The sequence below is a fragment of the Peromyscus eremicus genome, chromosome 19, assembly GCF_949786415.1.
Source record: "Peromyscus eremicus chromosome 19, PerEre_H2_v1, whole genome shotgun sequence".
NCBI lineage: Eukaryota > Metazoa > Chordata > Mammalia > Rodentia > Cricetidae > Peromyscus > Peromyscus eremicus.
Genome location: NC_081435.1, coordinates 13,774,246 through 13,791,556, shown reverse-complemented (window position 1 = coordinate 13,791,556; position 17,311 = coordinate 13,774,246). Strand labels below are relative to the sequence as shown.

At 47.4% G+C, this 17,311-nt stretch overlaps 1 protein-coding gene across 1 annotated transcript; it reads left to right on the top strand.

Moving 5' to 3' along the window:
• The first annotated feature begins 732 nt into the window (after positions 1-732).
• On the top strand, positions 733-16,347 carry Ino80c (INO80 complex subunit C). The gene is made up of 5 exons (XM_059246434.1): positions 733-935; positions 6,402-6,512; positions 7,679-7,790; positions 8,728-8,795; positions 14,323-16,347. The coding sequence occupies exons 1-5, from the start codon at positions 783-785 to the stop codon at positions 14,452-14,454; spliced, it is 576 nt and encodes a 191-aa protein (XP_059102417.1). The 5' UTR covers positions 733-782; the 3' UTR covers positions 14,455-16,347.
• Positions 16,348-17,311: the final 964 nt, after the last annotated feature.

Below are 17,311 nucleotides of genomic sequence, written 5' to 3'. Positions count from 1 at the left end.
TGATGCCATAAAGGCTCTGGAGAAATACAGTGCAGTATGAGGCAAAAAACAAGGTGTGGAGTATTGAGATTCCTCAATTTAAATCTGCGACCTCCCTGACATCTGTACATAAGATTTTGTCTGTTGACAGGCACTTGGAGAGGAGAGTGGAGAAGGTCAGGAATATCACTTGCTTGGCAACAAGTGGTCTTGGTAAAAAAAAAAAAAAAAAAAAAGACTGAAGAACACTCTACCTTTCTAGTCTCTTGTGCAGTAGATATACATAAACTTCAGCACAGCTAAGAAATAAGACCAAGCAAATAGCTCGTTAATGTTAGTGCACTGATATTTAACTTCCTTTATTCTTACACCCATCGAGATGGACATTGGGGCATCTGCCTGTAATCCTGGCATTTGGGAGGCGGAGAATTCAAAGACAACCTCGGCTACATCAGTTTGTGGCCAGCCTGGTCTACACAGAGAATTGAGGACAGCCAGAGCTACACACAGGGTGACCCTGTCTAAAAACCAAGAAAAAAAATTAATAGTTACTAAAAGATCAGAGGCTCACTGGAGCCCTCCAGGAAGGTGCCCAGACCCAGGATCACACTGTCAACCGCAGCCCCAGCTCGACCCCTTCCGACCCGGAAGAAACACTTCCGAGCCCCGCCTCCTAGGAGCAGCCAGGGAGAGGAGTCCGTAAAGCTCCGGGAGCATCAACACGGAAGTAACCTCCAGCCGGAAGTCCCAGGGCCGCCTGAGAAGGGGTGGGGGCGGGGAGCCGCGGGCCGACCGCGGGCAGGATGGCGGCTCAAATTCCAATCGTGGCTGCCACTTCTACCCCCACCATAGCCAGGAACAGCAAGAAGAGGCCAGCCAGCCCTTCCCACAACGGCAGCGGAGGGGGATACGGCGCCAGTAAGAAGAAAAAGCTGTCCGCCTCCGGCTTCGCTCAGGTACACGGTCCGCGCCGCCCGGGGACGAGGGCGCATGCGCAGGCTCGAGAGGCGCCGAGGACGCTTGCGCGGGGCGGAGGCTGGGGCGGGGCGGAGGCTGGGGCGCGTGCGCAGTCCAGCCGGGTGGTGGCAGTGGGGTGGTGAGGCTGGGTTCCCGCAGAGGCGCGTGGTAATTCCTGGTGGAAGTTAGTATTCTTGAGTCATAGGTTGGACCTACGGCTTTGGTTTAAAAAAAAAAAAATCACCCGCGTCACAGAGTAAAGTGTGAGGTTGTAATCGGTTCAGTAGAAGGGCCGCCCAGTTCTGTCAGGACTTGTTTTCTGTGTCTCTGCAAGGGAAGTTTGCGGGTTACCCATAGCCTATCCCGCCGATCCCCGATTGAGAACGTGGGGGAATGCAAAGATGATTGAGACCGGCGGCTTCCTTCTTACATGTGCTAAATCTGGAGGTTAAGAGGTTGAGGTCAAGCCGGGCGGGCGGTGGTGGCGCATGTCTTCACTCCCAGCACCCTGGAGGCAGAGGCAGGCTGATCTCTGTGAGTTTCAGGACAGCCAGGGGAACTGACTACACAGAAACCCTGTTTCGACAAGCCAGAAAGAAAGAAAGACAGACAGACAGACAGACAGACAGAGGTGGAGGTCCATGACGAAAGTGCTGAGCACAGCGGGTTGTCACAACAGACTTCACTACAACTAGGGGAGACCAGCAGTGGTTTGGCTGTGATCGTGCTTTTCCCACTCCTGAGCACTTTACAAGGATGGTTATGCTCCTCAGCTTGTGTGTCGTTTGCCCAGCAACTCTGTTGGTAATTAGCACCCCTCCACCCCTTTTTAGCATTTTATTGGGTTCCTATGTTTGCATGCAGTGAAACACACAAACCATGGACAGTCTCCAGATAAGAGCATTCCTGAGAGGCCCAGAGAATTCCTGCTGATCTTGTCCTCATGTCTCAGCCTTACAATTCTGTCACTGGGCTCTTTCCTCCCTGCCAGAAGTAACTGCGCTTCTGACATCTCCTTCCTCAATTAGCTTTGCTTATGTACCACCCCGCCCTCCCCGAAACAGGGTCTCTGTGTAGTCCCGGCTGTCGTGGAACTTGCTGTGAGGCAAAGCCAGCCGGGAACTCAGTAGATCGCCTGTCTGAGTGCTCCACGCCTGCTTGTATGTTTGTTTTGTTGGGTTTTTTGGTTGTTGTTTGTTTTTTGAAACAGGACCTCGTGTTTCTCAGGCTGGCTTAGAACTCAGTATGTTCGCAAGTTGGCCTCAAATTGCTGACCCTCCTGTTTCAGGCTCCTGAATGTTGAGGTTACAGGCATGCACTATCATGCCCAGCTCCGTTATATACTCCTGATTTGAATCTTCTTGAGCTGTATCGTGTGTATTCTCTTGTCATCCATGATGTGATTTAATGTTCATTTTACCGAGACCAAACAATGTAGTCACTACATTAGGATGAGTTTTTGTTTCTTTGTGTTTCTCTTTTTGTTTCTTAATTCACAGTCTCAACAGCCCCTGCTGGACCTAGAACTTGTGGTATATAGACCAGGCTAGCCTTGAATTCACAGAGATCCATCTGCCTCCCAGTGCTGGGATTAAAGACCTGTTTTACCATGCCCTGCTCTTTGTGGACCACTTTTGGTTTGATTTGGTTTGAGACAGAATCTTCTAGCTATGTAGACCTTGCTGGCCTGGAAATCACTGTGTAGCCCAGACTGGTCTTATGGCAGTCTTCCTGCCTCAGCCTCCTCATGCCTGGTATTACAGGTATGTACTGCCACACACCTGGGCTGAGTAAACATTTCTTTCTTTTCTTTTTTTCCAGCCTTTTGAGACAGTCTTGCTGTATAGCCTAGGCTGACTGTAAATTCACTATGTACCCCAGGCTGGGCTTCTTAGTCCAGATTACTAGTAGATGTTTCTGTGTTTGATTCTTTTTGTTTGGTTGGTTTTTTGTTGTTGTTTTGTTTTTAGAGACAGAGTTTCTCTGTGTATCCCTGGCTGTACTAGAACTCTATAGACCAGGCTGCCCTTGAACTCACAGAGTCCAAATGCCTCTGCCTCCTGAGTGCTTGGGATTAAAGTTGTGAACCACCACCCCCAGGCTGCTATGTTTGGTTCTTAAATGATGACAAAAACCACCATCCCCTTTCTTTTAAAAACACCATACCGGGCCGTGGTGGCGCACGCCTTTAATCCCAGCACTTGGAAGGCAGAGGCAGGCAGGTCCCTGTGAGTTCAAGGCCAGCCTGGTCTACAGAGTGAGTTCTAGGACAGGCTCCAAAGCTACACGGAGAAACCCTGTCTCAGAAAACAAAACAAAACAAAAACACCACAGGAGAAGACAAGGTTGTCCTGAAGTCTGAGTCCCAGCTATGAGGGCTGCTGTTGGCAGAAGCCATTTGTTTGGATTCTGCAGTTCAGTCGAGGTGGGTGGAGCCCCTGGGCCTAGCAGACTCCAGTGTGTTACAGAAAGAGTAGTATCTCTACCCTGGGACTCACATCATCTTCTTTAGTACTAGGAAGAGGGCATAGCCCTTAGTTCTAGGCATTACTGTCCCATCTGTCTTGGGCCTTTCGTGTCTCGGGGCTGGATATCCCATCTCTTAAGTCTCTTAGTGTTAGCGGTACTTTCACAACATGGAAAGCGTAGATCATCATCGTGTATCTTACTTCATTACCGCAGAGCATCGTAGACTTGATTTTCCCTCTGACTAAAGGCCTTCCTGTCATCCTGACTCAGTACTGACTCGGAGACTGAATGAGAGGAACGGAGAAATAAGGGTGGAGTAACATGGGAGTGGGGTTTAAAAGGAAAGGCAAACAGAAACCAGTATGACTCCTGGGTTTATCCAGCTAGAGATGGCATAGAACCCTCCACTGTTGGAGAAGCAGTAGTCCTTTCGTAGTACAGAGCAAGTGCTCTACCACAGAGCTAATTCCCAGACTGTCATTCCCTCCTGGACGCTTCCCTAGGCTGCTGCCCGGAACAGCAAGCTGTGGCCACCCACACCCCCATGACAGTCAGCAGAAGCACTTTGTTTTATGGGGTGACCTCTCCCTGGAAGAACTTTACATCTACCTGTCTCATCCACACTGACTTGCTGCAGTGAGTGCCTTTCACAGGGGCTCTGGAGACACTCCACCCACCCCCATCTCAGGAAATAGCATTGCCCCTGGAGGATGGGGCCGTGGACGTGGCCACACTCTGTCCACGGCACTCTTGTTGCTGTCATCGTCAGAGGTGTTAAGGCCTTGTTTTGTTTTTTGTTTGTTTGTTTTGTTGTTGTTGTTTTTCTCTTTAGCCCCTTTGCTTCCTTAGCTTTTCAGCTTGTTCATCCCAGATGACCTCCTTCCTCCTGCCTGGCAGGCCTCCTGAGATCCTCCACTTGCCTCTAATTAGCAGCTTGTCCTTTCTCCTTCTGCCCTGGATCACAGCCTCTTCAAACATGGATTTCAGGGGCACGGCTCGGTGAGAAGTGCTGGTGTAGGGTGCACATGCACTTTCATGTACTCACAAATAAACAGAGAAATGTAAGATCGATTTCGGGGTCACTTTCTTGTTTTGGTTTTTTGAGACAGGGTCTCTGTGTAGCCCTGGCCATCCTGGAATTTGCTCTGTAGACCAGGCTTGCTTCAAACTCAGAGATCCGCCTGCCTCGGCCTCTCGAGTGCTGGGATTAAAGGCGTGCGCTGCCACCACCTCTCAGCTTCAGTGTGAGTTTTTTAAGGCTTAAAGTTTTGCCTAATGCTGGGAAGATTGGAGTGATGGAGGATGACGGGGGAACAGTCCACACTAAGGAGTAGTGTGAGCAGAGCAGAGGAGTCCAGGCCCATGCGGAGACCCTGGAGAGGAGTTTGGGAAGGTGTTTGAGGAGAGACCTTTCTGAGATCTGTTGTGACAGTGAATGGCCCTTTCTTCCCATTCCATTCCTGTCAGACATATCACAGAGAGGGTGCGCGCACACACACACACACACACACACACACACACACACACACACACTCATGCACGCACACATGCACACCTTATAGAGTTACACGTGCACTTTCTCAGGAACACAGTCTTCACTCCTAGCTAAGCACCCAACAGAAATGAGAACATGGCAGCTGTTCTGGTTTGATGTCTTTCTTTTGGGGGAGGTTTTGTTTGAGACAGGATCTCACTATGTAGCTTACATAACACACCTGTTATGTAGACCAGGCTGGTCTCAGACTCACAGAGATTTGCCTGCTTCTGCCTCCCAAGTGCTGAGATTGAAAGCGTATGTCACCATGCCTGGACTAGTTTGATTTCTGTTTCTGTGATAAGCACCATGACAAAAAGTAACTCATGGTAGGGAAGGTAGGTGCACATGTATGACAGCCCTGTTTATAATTAAACACTGAAAACAGACCAAATGTTCAACAGAAAAATGGATAAATAGGTTTTAACACATCCATGTAGTGAATTCTACTCTGCTGAGAAAGAGGGGAATTGGTGAAGCTAACCACTGAGCTATATGAAGGCACCAAAACTCCGTTCTGACCTAAAGAGGCTAGGTACAAGCCACATACGGTCAGATTTCTCTTGGAAGAAGTTCTGGAAGAAGTGGAAGTGATGTAGAAGAATCAGAACCTCTGTTGCCCTTGGGACTGGAAGGGATTGTTCAAGAAGGGACAAAAGAGTGTTCTGGAATGGTGGGTGTATTCGGTGTCTTGGAAAGGATTTGGTTGTACCAGTGTCAATAGTGGAAACTCAGCGAACCTCTACCTGACATTTCACTCTGCAGAGACAATGCCTCTGTTCCTAAAATGTTTGTTTTGGAATTGGTTTACAAGTCAGACATCATTCTTCCTTCTGCCTCTTTTCTCTTGTGGTTGTTAGTGTAAAGGTTTGTTTTAAAGCTGTTTGATGGGACACTGTGTTCTAGCTACAGCCAGTGGGCCCACGTCCTTCCAGCTTCCTCTCCTTTTTCAGACTTCCCATGACCCCTTGTCCCCAAATGCAGACTAGCTCCAGCCTGGGTTTTCTGACCACGTTAGACCCTTGAGGTCCAGACTCTAAGGCTAGCCTTCCTATTTCAAGACACAGTTGACAAGATCATCAAGATACAAGGACTATGTGGCATCATGGAATAAATTTAAATTGAAAACTTGTGTGCTGTGTAGCCTTGAACCAGTCCTCCTGTGCCTCAGTTTTCTGTAAGATGGGGGAGTCGCACCTCCGTAGCAGCTGTCAGAATTAATGAGACAGCTGCAATAGGACAGCCGTCCCTGAGCTTGGCACTAGGGGAACCAGGAAGCCTGGCACCTGGGGTCCCGCTGTGTCTGCAGTGCTTCTTGCTTACACAGACCGTGTTCCCAGCCTCCGGGGCAGGCTACCTGCTGGAGCCCTGGACCCTGCGTGTCTGTCTTGTTGAGAGCAGACATGAGGAGCCCATCTGGCTTCAAAGATGTTTTTTTTTTCCTTTCTTTCTGTGTTTTAAGGGTGTCAGCATTGAAGCCATGAGTGAGAATAAAATGGCGTCCTCTGATTTTAGTTCGGGGCCCGTGGAAAAAGCTGCCAAACCACTGCCATTTAAGGATCCCAACTTCGTGGTAAGCATGTTAGGTCTTATACAAATACAGAGGTGGACAGCTGTACCTCGGCCTGCGACGTAGCTGGGCCTGAGGTGGATCTGAAATCCCCTTCTCCCTCAGTTCCATTTGCCATCCCCCACCGGGGTAGGAAGGTGGGGGGTGGGGATGGGGGGATGGGGGAGTGGGGTGGGTGGGGAGTGGAGGGGTGGGGGAATATGGGACGGGACTGGAAAGGCTCTTCGTGATCTCCCAGTGCGCCAGGCCCTTTCAGAATTCCCCAGAGGATAGAACTTTGAGGATACATCTTTTCCATGATTGTTTCCCTACGCTTTTTATTGGCCTTAAATTTTAAAAGAAGTTTGAAATAGTTAACTAAAATAGGAGCACCCCTCACTAATTCCTCTAAATACTTTTCATTCACGAGGGCTATATTAAATAATCAGCTTTAGTGACCCAAATTATACCCTTAAAGGTTTATTTTTTTTAATTAATGAGTCTTGGCAATCCATTGTAACCAGGGTCTGCAGATGTGTTAGTAGTCTTTTCCATTTCGCTTTTTAATCTTTATAGCACAAAAAGAAATTTCCAGAAGGCTTGCCATACCATGATTGAAGCCTGTTTGGGTTTTCCAGGCCCACTAGTGATTAGGAGGCAGGGTGACAGACACACCCTCCGAGAGGGATTTAGGGATGTAATCTCGAGACGAAATCCAACTTGGTGGTAAACTTATTTTAAAGGGATGAGATCATAAGAGAATTCAGCCAGGTGGAACCCAGCGAAGAATTTGCTTTCCTGTGTGCATGCTGAAAAATAGCCATTTATTTCTGTTCTATCACCAGCAAACTCGTGGGTTTAGACAGCCCCCGAACTATGTTCTCTGTTTGCTTATTTATAGTTTTGTTTATTTGTTTTTTAGGGTCTCTTATAGCCCAGGCTGGCCTCATACTCATCCTGTAACTGAAGCTGGCCTTGAATTCCCAATTCTGCCTCCACTATGAATAGCCAAAAACCATGTTCTTTTAACAAAGATTGAAGTGTACAGTGAGGTCTTTTCAAAGGTCTCAGCAGCACAGACAGAGTTGCTCACAGACTGAGAGGTGCCGGCCACTCTCACGGGCATGGCGTCAGGTTTCCCCGGCGCACCTTCCACTGACTCTTCTCCTCGAACCCACTTTTAATTCCAGCACTCTGGCCACGGCGGCGCAGTAGCTGGCAAGAAGAACAGAACCTGGAAGAACCTCAAACAGATCCTCACTGCTGAAAGGGCGTTGCCGTGGCAACTGAACGATCCTAACTGTGAGCTGTCTAGAGCCCTCCCTATGTTTGTAATGCAGACGGGAACTTCTTACAACAAGCCTACGTTATTTGCTCGTGTTTGTGTTATTGCAGGGAAAATGTTCTCAGCCCGAGAACTGTACAGTGGCACCCAGCCAGGGATATTCTGCATGCAGTTCCCTTTTCACTGAGTCTGTTTGTTTGTGTTGTCACGGGTGTGTAGTTTACTACAGCCATTCAAATGTCACTAAGTCGTTTACTACAATTTCAGTCTGGAGAAGTAGGTCCCACTGTGATAACGGTGATGTTCCTATTGGACCTCTCATTGAAAGATCTGCTCTTTAAATTTGTGTTCACAAACAACGTAGCCCACCTGTAATGTGAGATTCGGGAGAATCTCCAGCAAGCAGCTCAGAGGCCACACACTTACTCTCTGAGTAAGTACCTCCTGCTGTAATATGTCCAGACCTGGGCAAGACCCGTTAGATGTTCTGCTCAACTACCCTGGAAACTTGAGGTTCCAGGATCTCTCCACCTCCTGTCCTGCTGTGCGTCTTTCATGGGGTGACTCAGATGGTGACAAGTTAGTCATCTGGGTGTGGACCACTTGAGCCTGGGTGTGTGGATCCAGTTAGTGGCTGTGTGGCCTCTCATCACCAGGAGCCCATTTCAGCTGGAGACTGTGAAATAGCCTGCGGGTAGACGGACCTGGCAGTTCCACTGGGGGAGCTTGTCTCTGGCGGCAGGGCAGGACCCTAGCTGAGGCCTGCACTTAGTCGGTGACATACTGTGCTGTTTTTGAGACACCTCCCTTGCTTCCCTGGTTAGTCCCTGGAGGCTTCTGTAATCACAAAGGAAAACTTCAGGACCATTGTCAGATGTTAGCTTAGAATAAAGGAGAAGGAATTAGGATATTTTGAAGGTTATTTGGTCATCTCTTTTTTTTTCTTCCTTTTAGACTTTAGTATTGATGCTCCCCCATCCTTTAAGCCGGCTAAGAAGTATTCTGATGTTTCAGGCCTCCTTGTGAGTATAATTACATCTGTCTACGTTCGTATTAAATATAAGATTTCACAGTCATGTGTGTCTAAACTGTTGGTCTTGCCTGGAGTTCAGGCTGTGACCTGAGTGTCTGTGTGGGTAGTCTGGAGAGGCCATTGCGTCAGAAAACAAGACAGAATTTTCACTTCTTTTTTTTCCCTGATAGTTAACTGTATGAGACAACATGAATAAAACAGCCATTTCTATATTTACTCTTAAGGTTTTAAAATACTAATTTCACACAGTTGGTGGTACTTTTAAAAAAATATTCTGGGCTGATGATGTAGCTCAGTGTAGAGCACCTGCCTAGCATGCCCAACACCATCGAGTGAATCTTTAAGTCTGAACACACAAACACAAATTTCTAAGCCTTTTCTCAAGTGAAGCAGTGTATGTAACCCACATATCTAAAAGAGCCGGAAGCCCTCTCTCCATGTGGTCTCTGTGGGTCAGGTCCTCTGTGGTCCTCTCTAGCCCACCGCCATGACCCCTCCAATGCTTCTCCAGCAGAGCTGGAGGGCTGGGATTGAGGCAAATGCTGATACCTGGGCATTGAGAGCCTGCTTCCACTCTGGCCAAACAGAGAGTGCCTGCCGAACCTGCAGAGAAATTCCAGCTCACCCTCATCCTTCTTCATCTCTTGTAAATTTGAAAAGTGAGGTTTTCCTGCAAATTATAGAAATGGTGAAGCATACTACTTCTAGAATTGACTGGATGCCATTTCGATGCTTTGCAGTTTAATGAGGATAACTGACTCCGCCATCTGTCACGAACTGGCCGGATTGATTCTATACATTATACCAGGAAAGCTGCTGCTTCGGCCACTGTGTAGTCTCCTCTCTCAGCTCCTCGTCCTTTTTATTGTTCGCTCTGAATTCCTATAGCTGCATGCTTGGGTTAGGGTGTTTCTTCTCCAGAAGGCCCATTTGCTGTGAACTTGGGCCCCAGTATGGTGGTGTTGAGCCAGTAAGAGGTGGGCCTGCTGAACTAATGATGCTTCTTAAAAATGGATCACATCTGGGTCAGATCCAACAGGAATGGACTGGTTTCTGCAGGAGAGGGCTGTCACGAAAAGAGCCCCTTTTTCATCTCTCTTGGCTTGCACGTGTGCCTTTCCTGTGCGTGGCCGGTTCTCGTCACACCATGGTGAAATGCAGCCAGGTAGGGCCCTCACCAGGATGCCAACACTGAGAGCTAACTAAGTCTCTTTTCTTCTTTAAAACACACACACACACACACACACACACACACACACACACACACACACACGTAAAGGTGTTTTGCCTGCATGTATGTATGTGCACCATCTGTGCTTGGTGCCCTCTGAGAAACCCTGGAGCTGGATACCTGGCAGGTGCTCCTAACCTTTGAGCCGTCTCTCCAGCACCGTAAGCCTCATTTCTTTATGAAGCATCCAGGTGTTTTTGGGTAGCAGCCCAGAATGAACGAGAACACCATTCCAGCTTTCTTTGTGTGCAGGTTTGCATGGCATCTCTCTCATGAGTGTGTGGCCTTTGTCTGTATCTTTGTGTCTACAGTGAGTTTCTTCTAGAGAGGGTCTTGCTTTGTACCCAGCTGACAGTGTGACTCCAGATGATAGCTTTATGTGGTTCACATTTCAGTGACCACAACTGTGGGTGTGTAGTTGGAATTTTCTTTGGGCTGCCAACCAGCTCCCAAATAAAGACAGAGAGGCTTATTATTAATTATGAATGCTTGACCTTAGCTTAGGCTTGCCCTACTAGCTCTTTTAACCTAATTTATCCTGTTTCTCTTCATCTGTGTTTTACCTCGGGGCTTGTTACCTTTCTTTCATACATACATCATTCTGTATGTCCTGCCTCCTCCATGTCTGTCTGTCTGGCCCCCATTGTCTCCTTTTCTTTCTTCCTTTCTTTCCAAGCCTAAATTCCTCCTGCTGCTTACTCTCCTTTCCCAGAATTCCCCCTATACCTCCTCCCTCACTATTGGCTGTTCAGCTTTTTATTAGACCAAACAGGTACCTTAGGCAGACAAGGTAAAACAGCAACACATCTTTCCATAATTGAACAAATGAAACACATCTTTACATAGTTAAATAAATATTCCGAAACGTGGGTGAATTTAATCTGTTTTCTTTGTTACGTCTGTGTGCCTTTATTCCTTGTTTTGGTTGTCTTTCGGTCTAATTCGGCACTTTTAAACACTTTGGAACAGTTTTAGGTTACAGTAAAACTGAGAGGCTCTTGGGGGGGAGGGGGGGTGTTCTCACAGGCTCCAGATTTCGCTCATTCTCTTATTAACGTCTGTGGTGCATTTGTTATGATTAGTGACCCATTAGAGATGGCCTTGTTACCACAGTTTATTTCACTTCTCCTAGTTTGGGGCCAGGTGTAGCCCAGTGATAAGCTTTGCCTCACGTGCATAGGGTGGTTGGGTCCTCAGTACCACCAGCTGAGAAGGAGAAGGAGCGGGAGCGAGAAGGGCAGGCTGGGAAGAGGAGGGAGGTGAAGACAAAAGCTAAATTCCCTCAGATTTTGCCCAAGCCTAGTGTCCTGTCTTGTCTAGGCTACCATATCATATTTAGTTGTCATAACTCTTTAGACCACTCTTAACTCTTTGGCAGTTTCTCAAATTTTCCTTGTTTTTGGCAACTCTGTCACAGGATTTTGTTTGTGTTGTTTTGAGACAGGTAGTCCTCTGGCTGTACTTCTCTAGCTAGTCCTGAACTCCTGAGCTCACGTGATCCTGGCATAACTCAGCCGCATAAGTGCTGGGTTAAAGGCGGATGCCGCCACAGCTGGCTGCTGGTCAGATTCTGTAGAATGCTCCGCTACGGAACTGTTACGTGCTTTCCTCACGAGGCTACCAGGCTAACTGGGCGTTTAATTTTTATTTATAAATAAAAGGCTTTAAAAAGGCTGAGTGGTTGCCCCCCCAGACCTAATGCTCCTCTTACCACACTATGAGTTTATTTACAGCACTACACTGGAGTGTATGGAGTGTCTGGAGTGTCTGGAGTGAGAAGCTCTTGTACTAATCCCTTTCCAGTGCATTCTTGTTCTTGGTTGCCATGTTTACTGTGTGTAAGATAACACAAAATAGGCTGCTATTCCTTCTTGCTTTGGTTATCTCTTAGAGAAACAAATTTTTTAAAGAACTTTTTTGTTTATTCTATTTCCAGCTTTTTGTCACCGGGTTGAGTATGTCCGTCTAGCCATCTGATCCCACAGCTTTTTACTAGAGTTACTTCCTGCCTTCCCGTGACTGCTGTTTTCTCGGTCATTGGTCTTGCCTGTTGGATGTGTACTTCGCTCATTTCAGTGGTTGTCTGGGGCAGGAAAGCTGGTGTGACCCCGTCACTGTTGGGTCCTGCAGTGGGAATCTGGCCCAGTGTCATTTTGAGCAGCTAGAGTCATGGTTTATGAACAGACTCAGAAGCCGGGCCCTTGGCATGCCCACTTTCCCCTCAACCACGGCTAGCCGCTGTGAGCTGCTACGGTGCTTCTCACCTGTGAAAAGGCATAGCATCGTTCTGAAGGACATTATTCCAGGTCTCTGGGGCATCAGCAGAGGTCTTGCCACACACACACACACACACACACACACACACACACACACACACACACTACCTCAGCTCTGAATATAGGAATTAAGGACATATAAAAAACCCTACTCCCAAACCACTGACAGACAGTCCTTTCAAAGAAGTGGGGAAGAGCCAGGCAGTGACAGAGGAATTATGTGTGATCAGGCAGGTGTGCAGCCTCACTAGTGGCTGGAAAAAGACCATCAGATGGAAGGACTGAGAAAGCTTGGTTGTGTATTCAGCCTGGATGTAAAGAAATTGTGTGTTCATACACGGCTCTTTGGGAGTAGGAAGAGTATTGATGCAGCTCCCTTGAATGACAGTTTGGCAGTTTTTCTTCTTAAAAAACAAACAAACAAACAAACAAACAAAAATCTATGACTTGGCAATTTGCCTTCTATGCAGCTCCCTGGAGAAATAGGATGTGCAAGGAACTTAGGCAGAAATGTTTCTGAGAGATTACTAACAGAGTTGTTGGAGGTCCCATGAAAGTCTTTCACTGCAGTGTGTTCCTGTTATTCTGTGAGCCGGATCCATGTGAAACAACATGGATAAAGTTCCAGGGTACATTGTTGACTAGAAGATGCCAAGTGGTGTGGATTGTATGATAAAGACACATACACACACATACACATACACACACACACACACACACACACACACACACACACTTTCTCGGCTTGGTTTGTTTAGTAAGGGATAAATTTTGAAAGTCTGGAAGGGTTCCCAACTTGAGTGGCTTCCTGGGGGAAGCAAAAGACTTGGAGGTAGAAGACGCTGGTAAAGGATCCTTTCACTCTGTGAAATGCTTTAATTTTATTTTTTCAGATTACAGGCTAGTTCATCTTGCTTGGGCACAGGAGGAAGGCATGGATGTGTGTGTGTGTGTGTGTGTGTGTGTGTGTGTGTGTGTGTGTGTCACACCTGTATTTTACAAAGCTATGATGAGTGTTGTTCTAGAGACTCCTGGGGGGTTGTGAACGCTGCCTGTCATCCTGAAGTTGGGTCAAGGCCTAAGCGGTGTGCTGAGTCCCCGTGGGCAGGTAGCCTGTCTTTTCTTCCAGTCTCAAGGGACAGTCCAGAGGAGGGTGGGATATTCTTTACTCATCTGGCTCAGGGATTCAGTTTGGCTTACTCCTTTCTATTCAGAGCACAGCATGTTGGCTCCTGGGTCCATTCTGTTCCAGCTATTGTTTGTGACCATTTTGTCTGTGCCACAAGACCTCGGTATTCTAAATTGTTTATATAGCAGCCTTCTTGGTGTGAGGTGTGAACTGGAGTGGCCAGCTCAGCCAGGGTGGTGGTAGGAGTGAGGCTGCCACATAGGGAGCCACAGTGAGGCTGAATCATAGGTTTATCTGTGGAGCCAGATAATCCAAGCCAAATTCCTGTTGCATCCTTCTGAGAATGTGAGGCTGGCTTGCCCCACCAGAGCGCTCCGCTCTCCTAACTGCTGCACAGCCACAAGCTCTCTGAAACGGCTTTGTTACTGTTTTTCACATCAAGCCTTTTCCTCCATTGCTATCATCAAAGGAAACGTCATCCACAGGAGGCGGCATTCCTTCCCGGCCTTAGGTTTCTCTCTGCCCCTGTCCTTGAGCCTCAGGAGGGGTGAGAGATGTCCGCTTAGGCCTGAGCGCTCGGCTGTCCCTTACTGTCAGCGCTGTGACCAGTTCTGAGTCTCTGAGGAGGTGGGAGTTGGAGGGCAGGGGTAAGTGACCATTAGGAAACGAGTTTTGGATCTGATGAGGCTGTTCCTCTTCCTCCAGACTGTCCCCTGGAGTGTTCCTCCTTGCCAAAGTGAGCAGTCGACTGTTCTTGGTGACAGTGAAACATAACGAAGATGTGTTTTACGCTGAGTAAAGTAGAAAAAGATTAAAGTTTGTGCTTAAAATATCCCCACCAACAACTTTCTGCCCTTCCCTCTGTCTGCTTCCCACCCAGGCCAACTACACAGACCCTCAGAGCAAGCTACGGTTCAGCACCATCGAAGAGTTCTCCTACATTCGCAGACTGCCGTCTGATGTGGTCACAGGCTACCTGGCCCTGAGGAAGGCCACCAGCATCGTTCCCTGAGCCTGAGGAGTGGAGATGAAGAGGAAGTGGCCTCCAAACCAGGCTCTGCACTTGTGATTTTGTTTCATGGAAACAGACATGTTCTGCTGTCAATCCGAGAGTGTCAGCTCTGTGCCTTGGAAAGAATGTCTGGCTTACCATGAGGGTCTTTCTGGCTTTTTTTTTTTCCCCTTCAGGTTTTTCCCTTTCTGGTTTTTTTTTTCAATCTCATACTTCAGATGTTGACTCAAGTAAAAATTGTTTGATAAGAAAACACAGTAAAATTATGCTTTTAAATTGACTCAAGCAAGTCCCTGAATTTTACTTGCAAGTTGTGAACCCTCGTCCAACATTTTCAAAGAATGTGCAATGAAGACCCAGTTCTCGATTGTCCTGGAGACTAGCGAGCATGCTGGCCCTTCCCTGGATCAGAAGCGTCTGTCTGTCTGTTTTCCACTGTGCTGTCAGGAGTTTGGACATTCTGAATGACTTCACCCATCATGGCATGCCTGCTGGCGATTTGTGTCTGCTACATGGTGAACTGAGGCACTGGCCTCCGGGGCCCAAAGGATAAATTCAGCTCGTAAAAGGAAAAGTAATTAGCCAGATCAAAGAAACAGATTTTGGAGGCTTAGCACTTAAGAGCACTTGTTGCTTTTGTAGGGGACCCAGGTTTGGTTCCTAGCACTCACGAGGTGACTCACAACTATCTCTGACCCCAGTTCCAGGACATCCAGTACCCTCTCCTGACCTCTGAGCACCTCGGGCGTGCACATACATACATGCAGGCAAACCGTCATACATATAAAAATAATAGATTTTTTAAAAATCGTATTTTCTTCTTCAGACCACACTGATGTCCAAGCTGCTCTGACGTGAGTCCTTCTAATACATGCTGCATGTCTTCATTATAAGAGAGGAGCCATGCCGTGTACTTCAGAGTGGCCAGATGTTAGAGTGGCACCTTGTGGAGCTGGGGTGAGGAAGGCTGTGCACTGTAGTTGCTTTCCTTGCAATGATCAAATGCCTGGCCAAAGAAATACATGCCCCTTGCTGTGGGAAAGGCATGACAGCAGGAGCGGGAGTCAGTTGGCCACACTGCATCCATGGTCACGTAGCAGAGAAGAGACAAGAAGGGAGGCTGGACTATAACACCTCAAGGCCTGCCTCTAGTGACCCACTTCCTCCTGAGGGGCTCCACCATTGTGGCACAACTCAACCTTCCAAAACTTTGCCACCCACCACTGGGCACCAAGTGCTCACATGTATTTTATGTTGAAATCACTACACCGTGTCTCCCGAGTTAAAGCATGTGTCCATCCTGACTTCAGGTGTGTTTTGTAACTGATGATGGTACCTAACTTAGGGCCAAACTAGTTCCCATCAGCTATCACTGTTTTCTGAACCCGTGCCTCTTGGGAAGAGGCGTTCCATCATCAAATAGCACAGGTGCCCTCTGGAGAGGTCACAAATGATGCCTTCTTATATGAAACAATGTTATTTCCAATAATGTTCTCATCTGAGAGAAGGTGTGAGCCTTATTTGGATCTTGGTTCAAACAAAAAGCTTAAAATATTTCCGAGACAATTATGAACTTGATACATTTTGATGTGTGAAGATATGTAGGGATACTTATGAATAATTTTATTGGAATGCTGGTATCATAATGTTAAAGGAAAGGGTTCATATTTTAGAGACAAAGGCTAACCTAACATTAATGGACAGAGCAATATGATATCTGTGATGTGTTCTAGGATGACGTGGGAGAGAGGAAATGGATGGAAGTAGTGTTGAAACAAGATTGGCTGCGAGTCAACTATTGTGTACCAAGTACACGGAAGTTCATTACATCATTCAACTCTGTATGTATTTTAATTTCTCCATAATAAACTTAACAAGGATGTGGTATTTTTATTACTAGCAGTTAAACAGAGAAAATACCCAGTTTCTGAAGCTTCTCACACAAAGAGCTGATTAGGGAGAAAGAACCACAAGTCAGTGACATTGTGCTCCGAATCGAGGTCATCTTTGCTCTGCTGTCTTGGAGTCAGAGAACAGTGTGGGTCAGCTTTCTGTTGCTGTGACAGAAACCTGAAAAGTTAGCACACTCATGATCCAGTCACCTCGAAGTGAGCCACCATCCGGGGACCAAGCCTTCAATGCATAAGCCTTTTGTGTGAGTAGGGGCATTAGCAGCTTCTTGGATATAGTAAATCATACGAGACAGGGTTTGGGATGCATCAGGATGGCTTTCTGTGGCTTGGGGAAACACCTGTCAATTGTATTCCTGACAGAAGCTGCACGTGAAGTCTGGAATCTGTCAGCACAAATCCAGCTGTTCCATCTCTACAGAACTTCCCAGACAGCTGAGCAAAGAGCATGGCAGAAACAGATGAACCGATACATTCAGAACATCATATTCAATGTCTGGCATTGTCCCTGAAGGGACTTTTTCTTTAGAAAGACCAGAAACTCATCTTTATCTCTAGCAGCAGTTTCTTCCCATTTGTTGTCCAGAGAGAGAACAGTCATCAAGGCCCGGGCTGGCTTGCCGCAAAAAGCCCTTGTAATATTCCACATTGCAAAACCCCGGGCTGCACTCAGCAGCGTTCATCCTGCAAACACAGGGGGAAATTAGATCTTCAGAGCGCCAAGCACAGGCAAGCTGTCGGGGTGAAAGGAACGGCCGTCCCTGGACTTCAGCTGGGCTTGTGCCTGACTAAGAAAGGAGGGGAGGAGACACTCTCATAGTTAGGGTTCCTGGGGCTGTGATGAGGCACCATGACCAAAGCAACTTGGGGAGGGAAGGTTTGTTTCAGCTTACACTTCCAGGTAATGATCCGTCAAGTCCCTGGAGGCAGGAACTGATGCCGAGGCC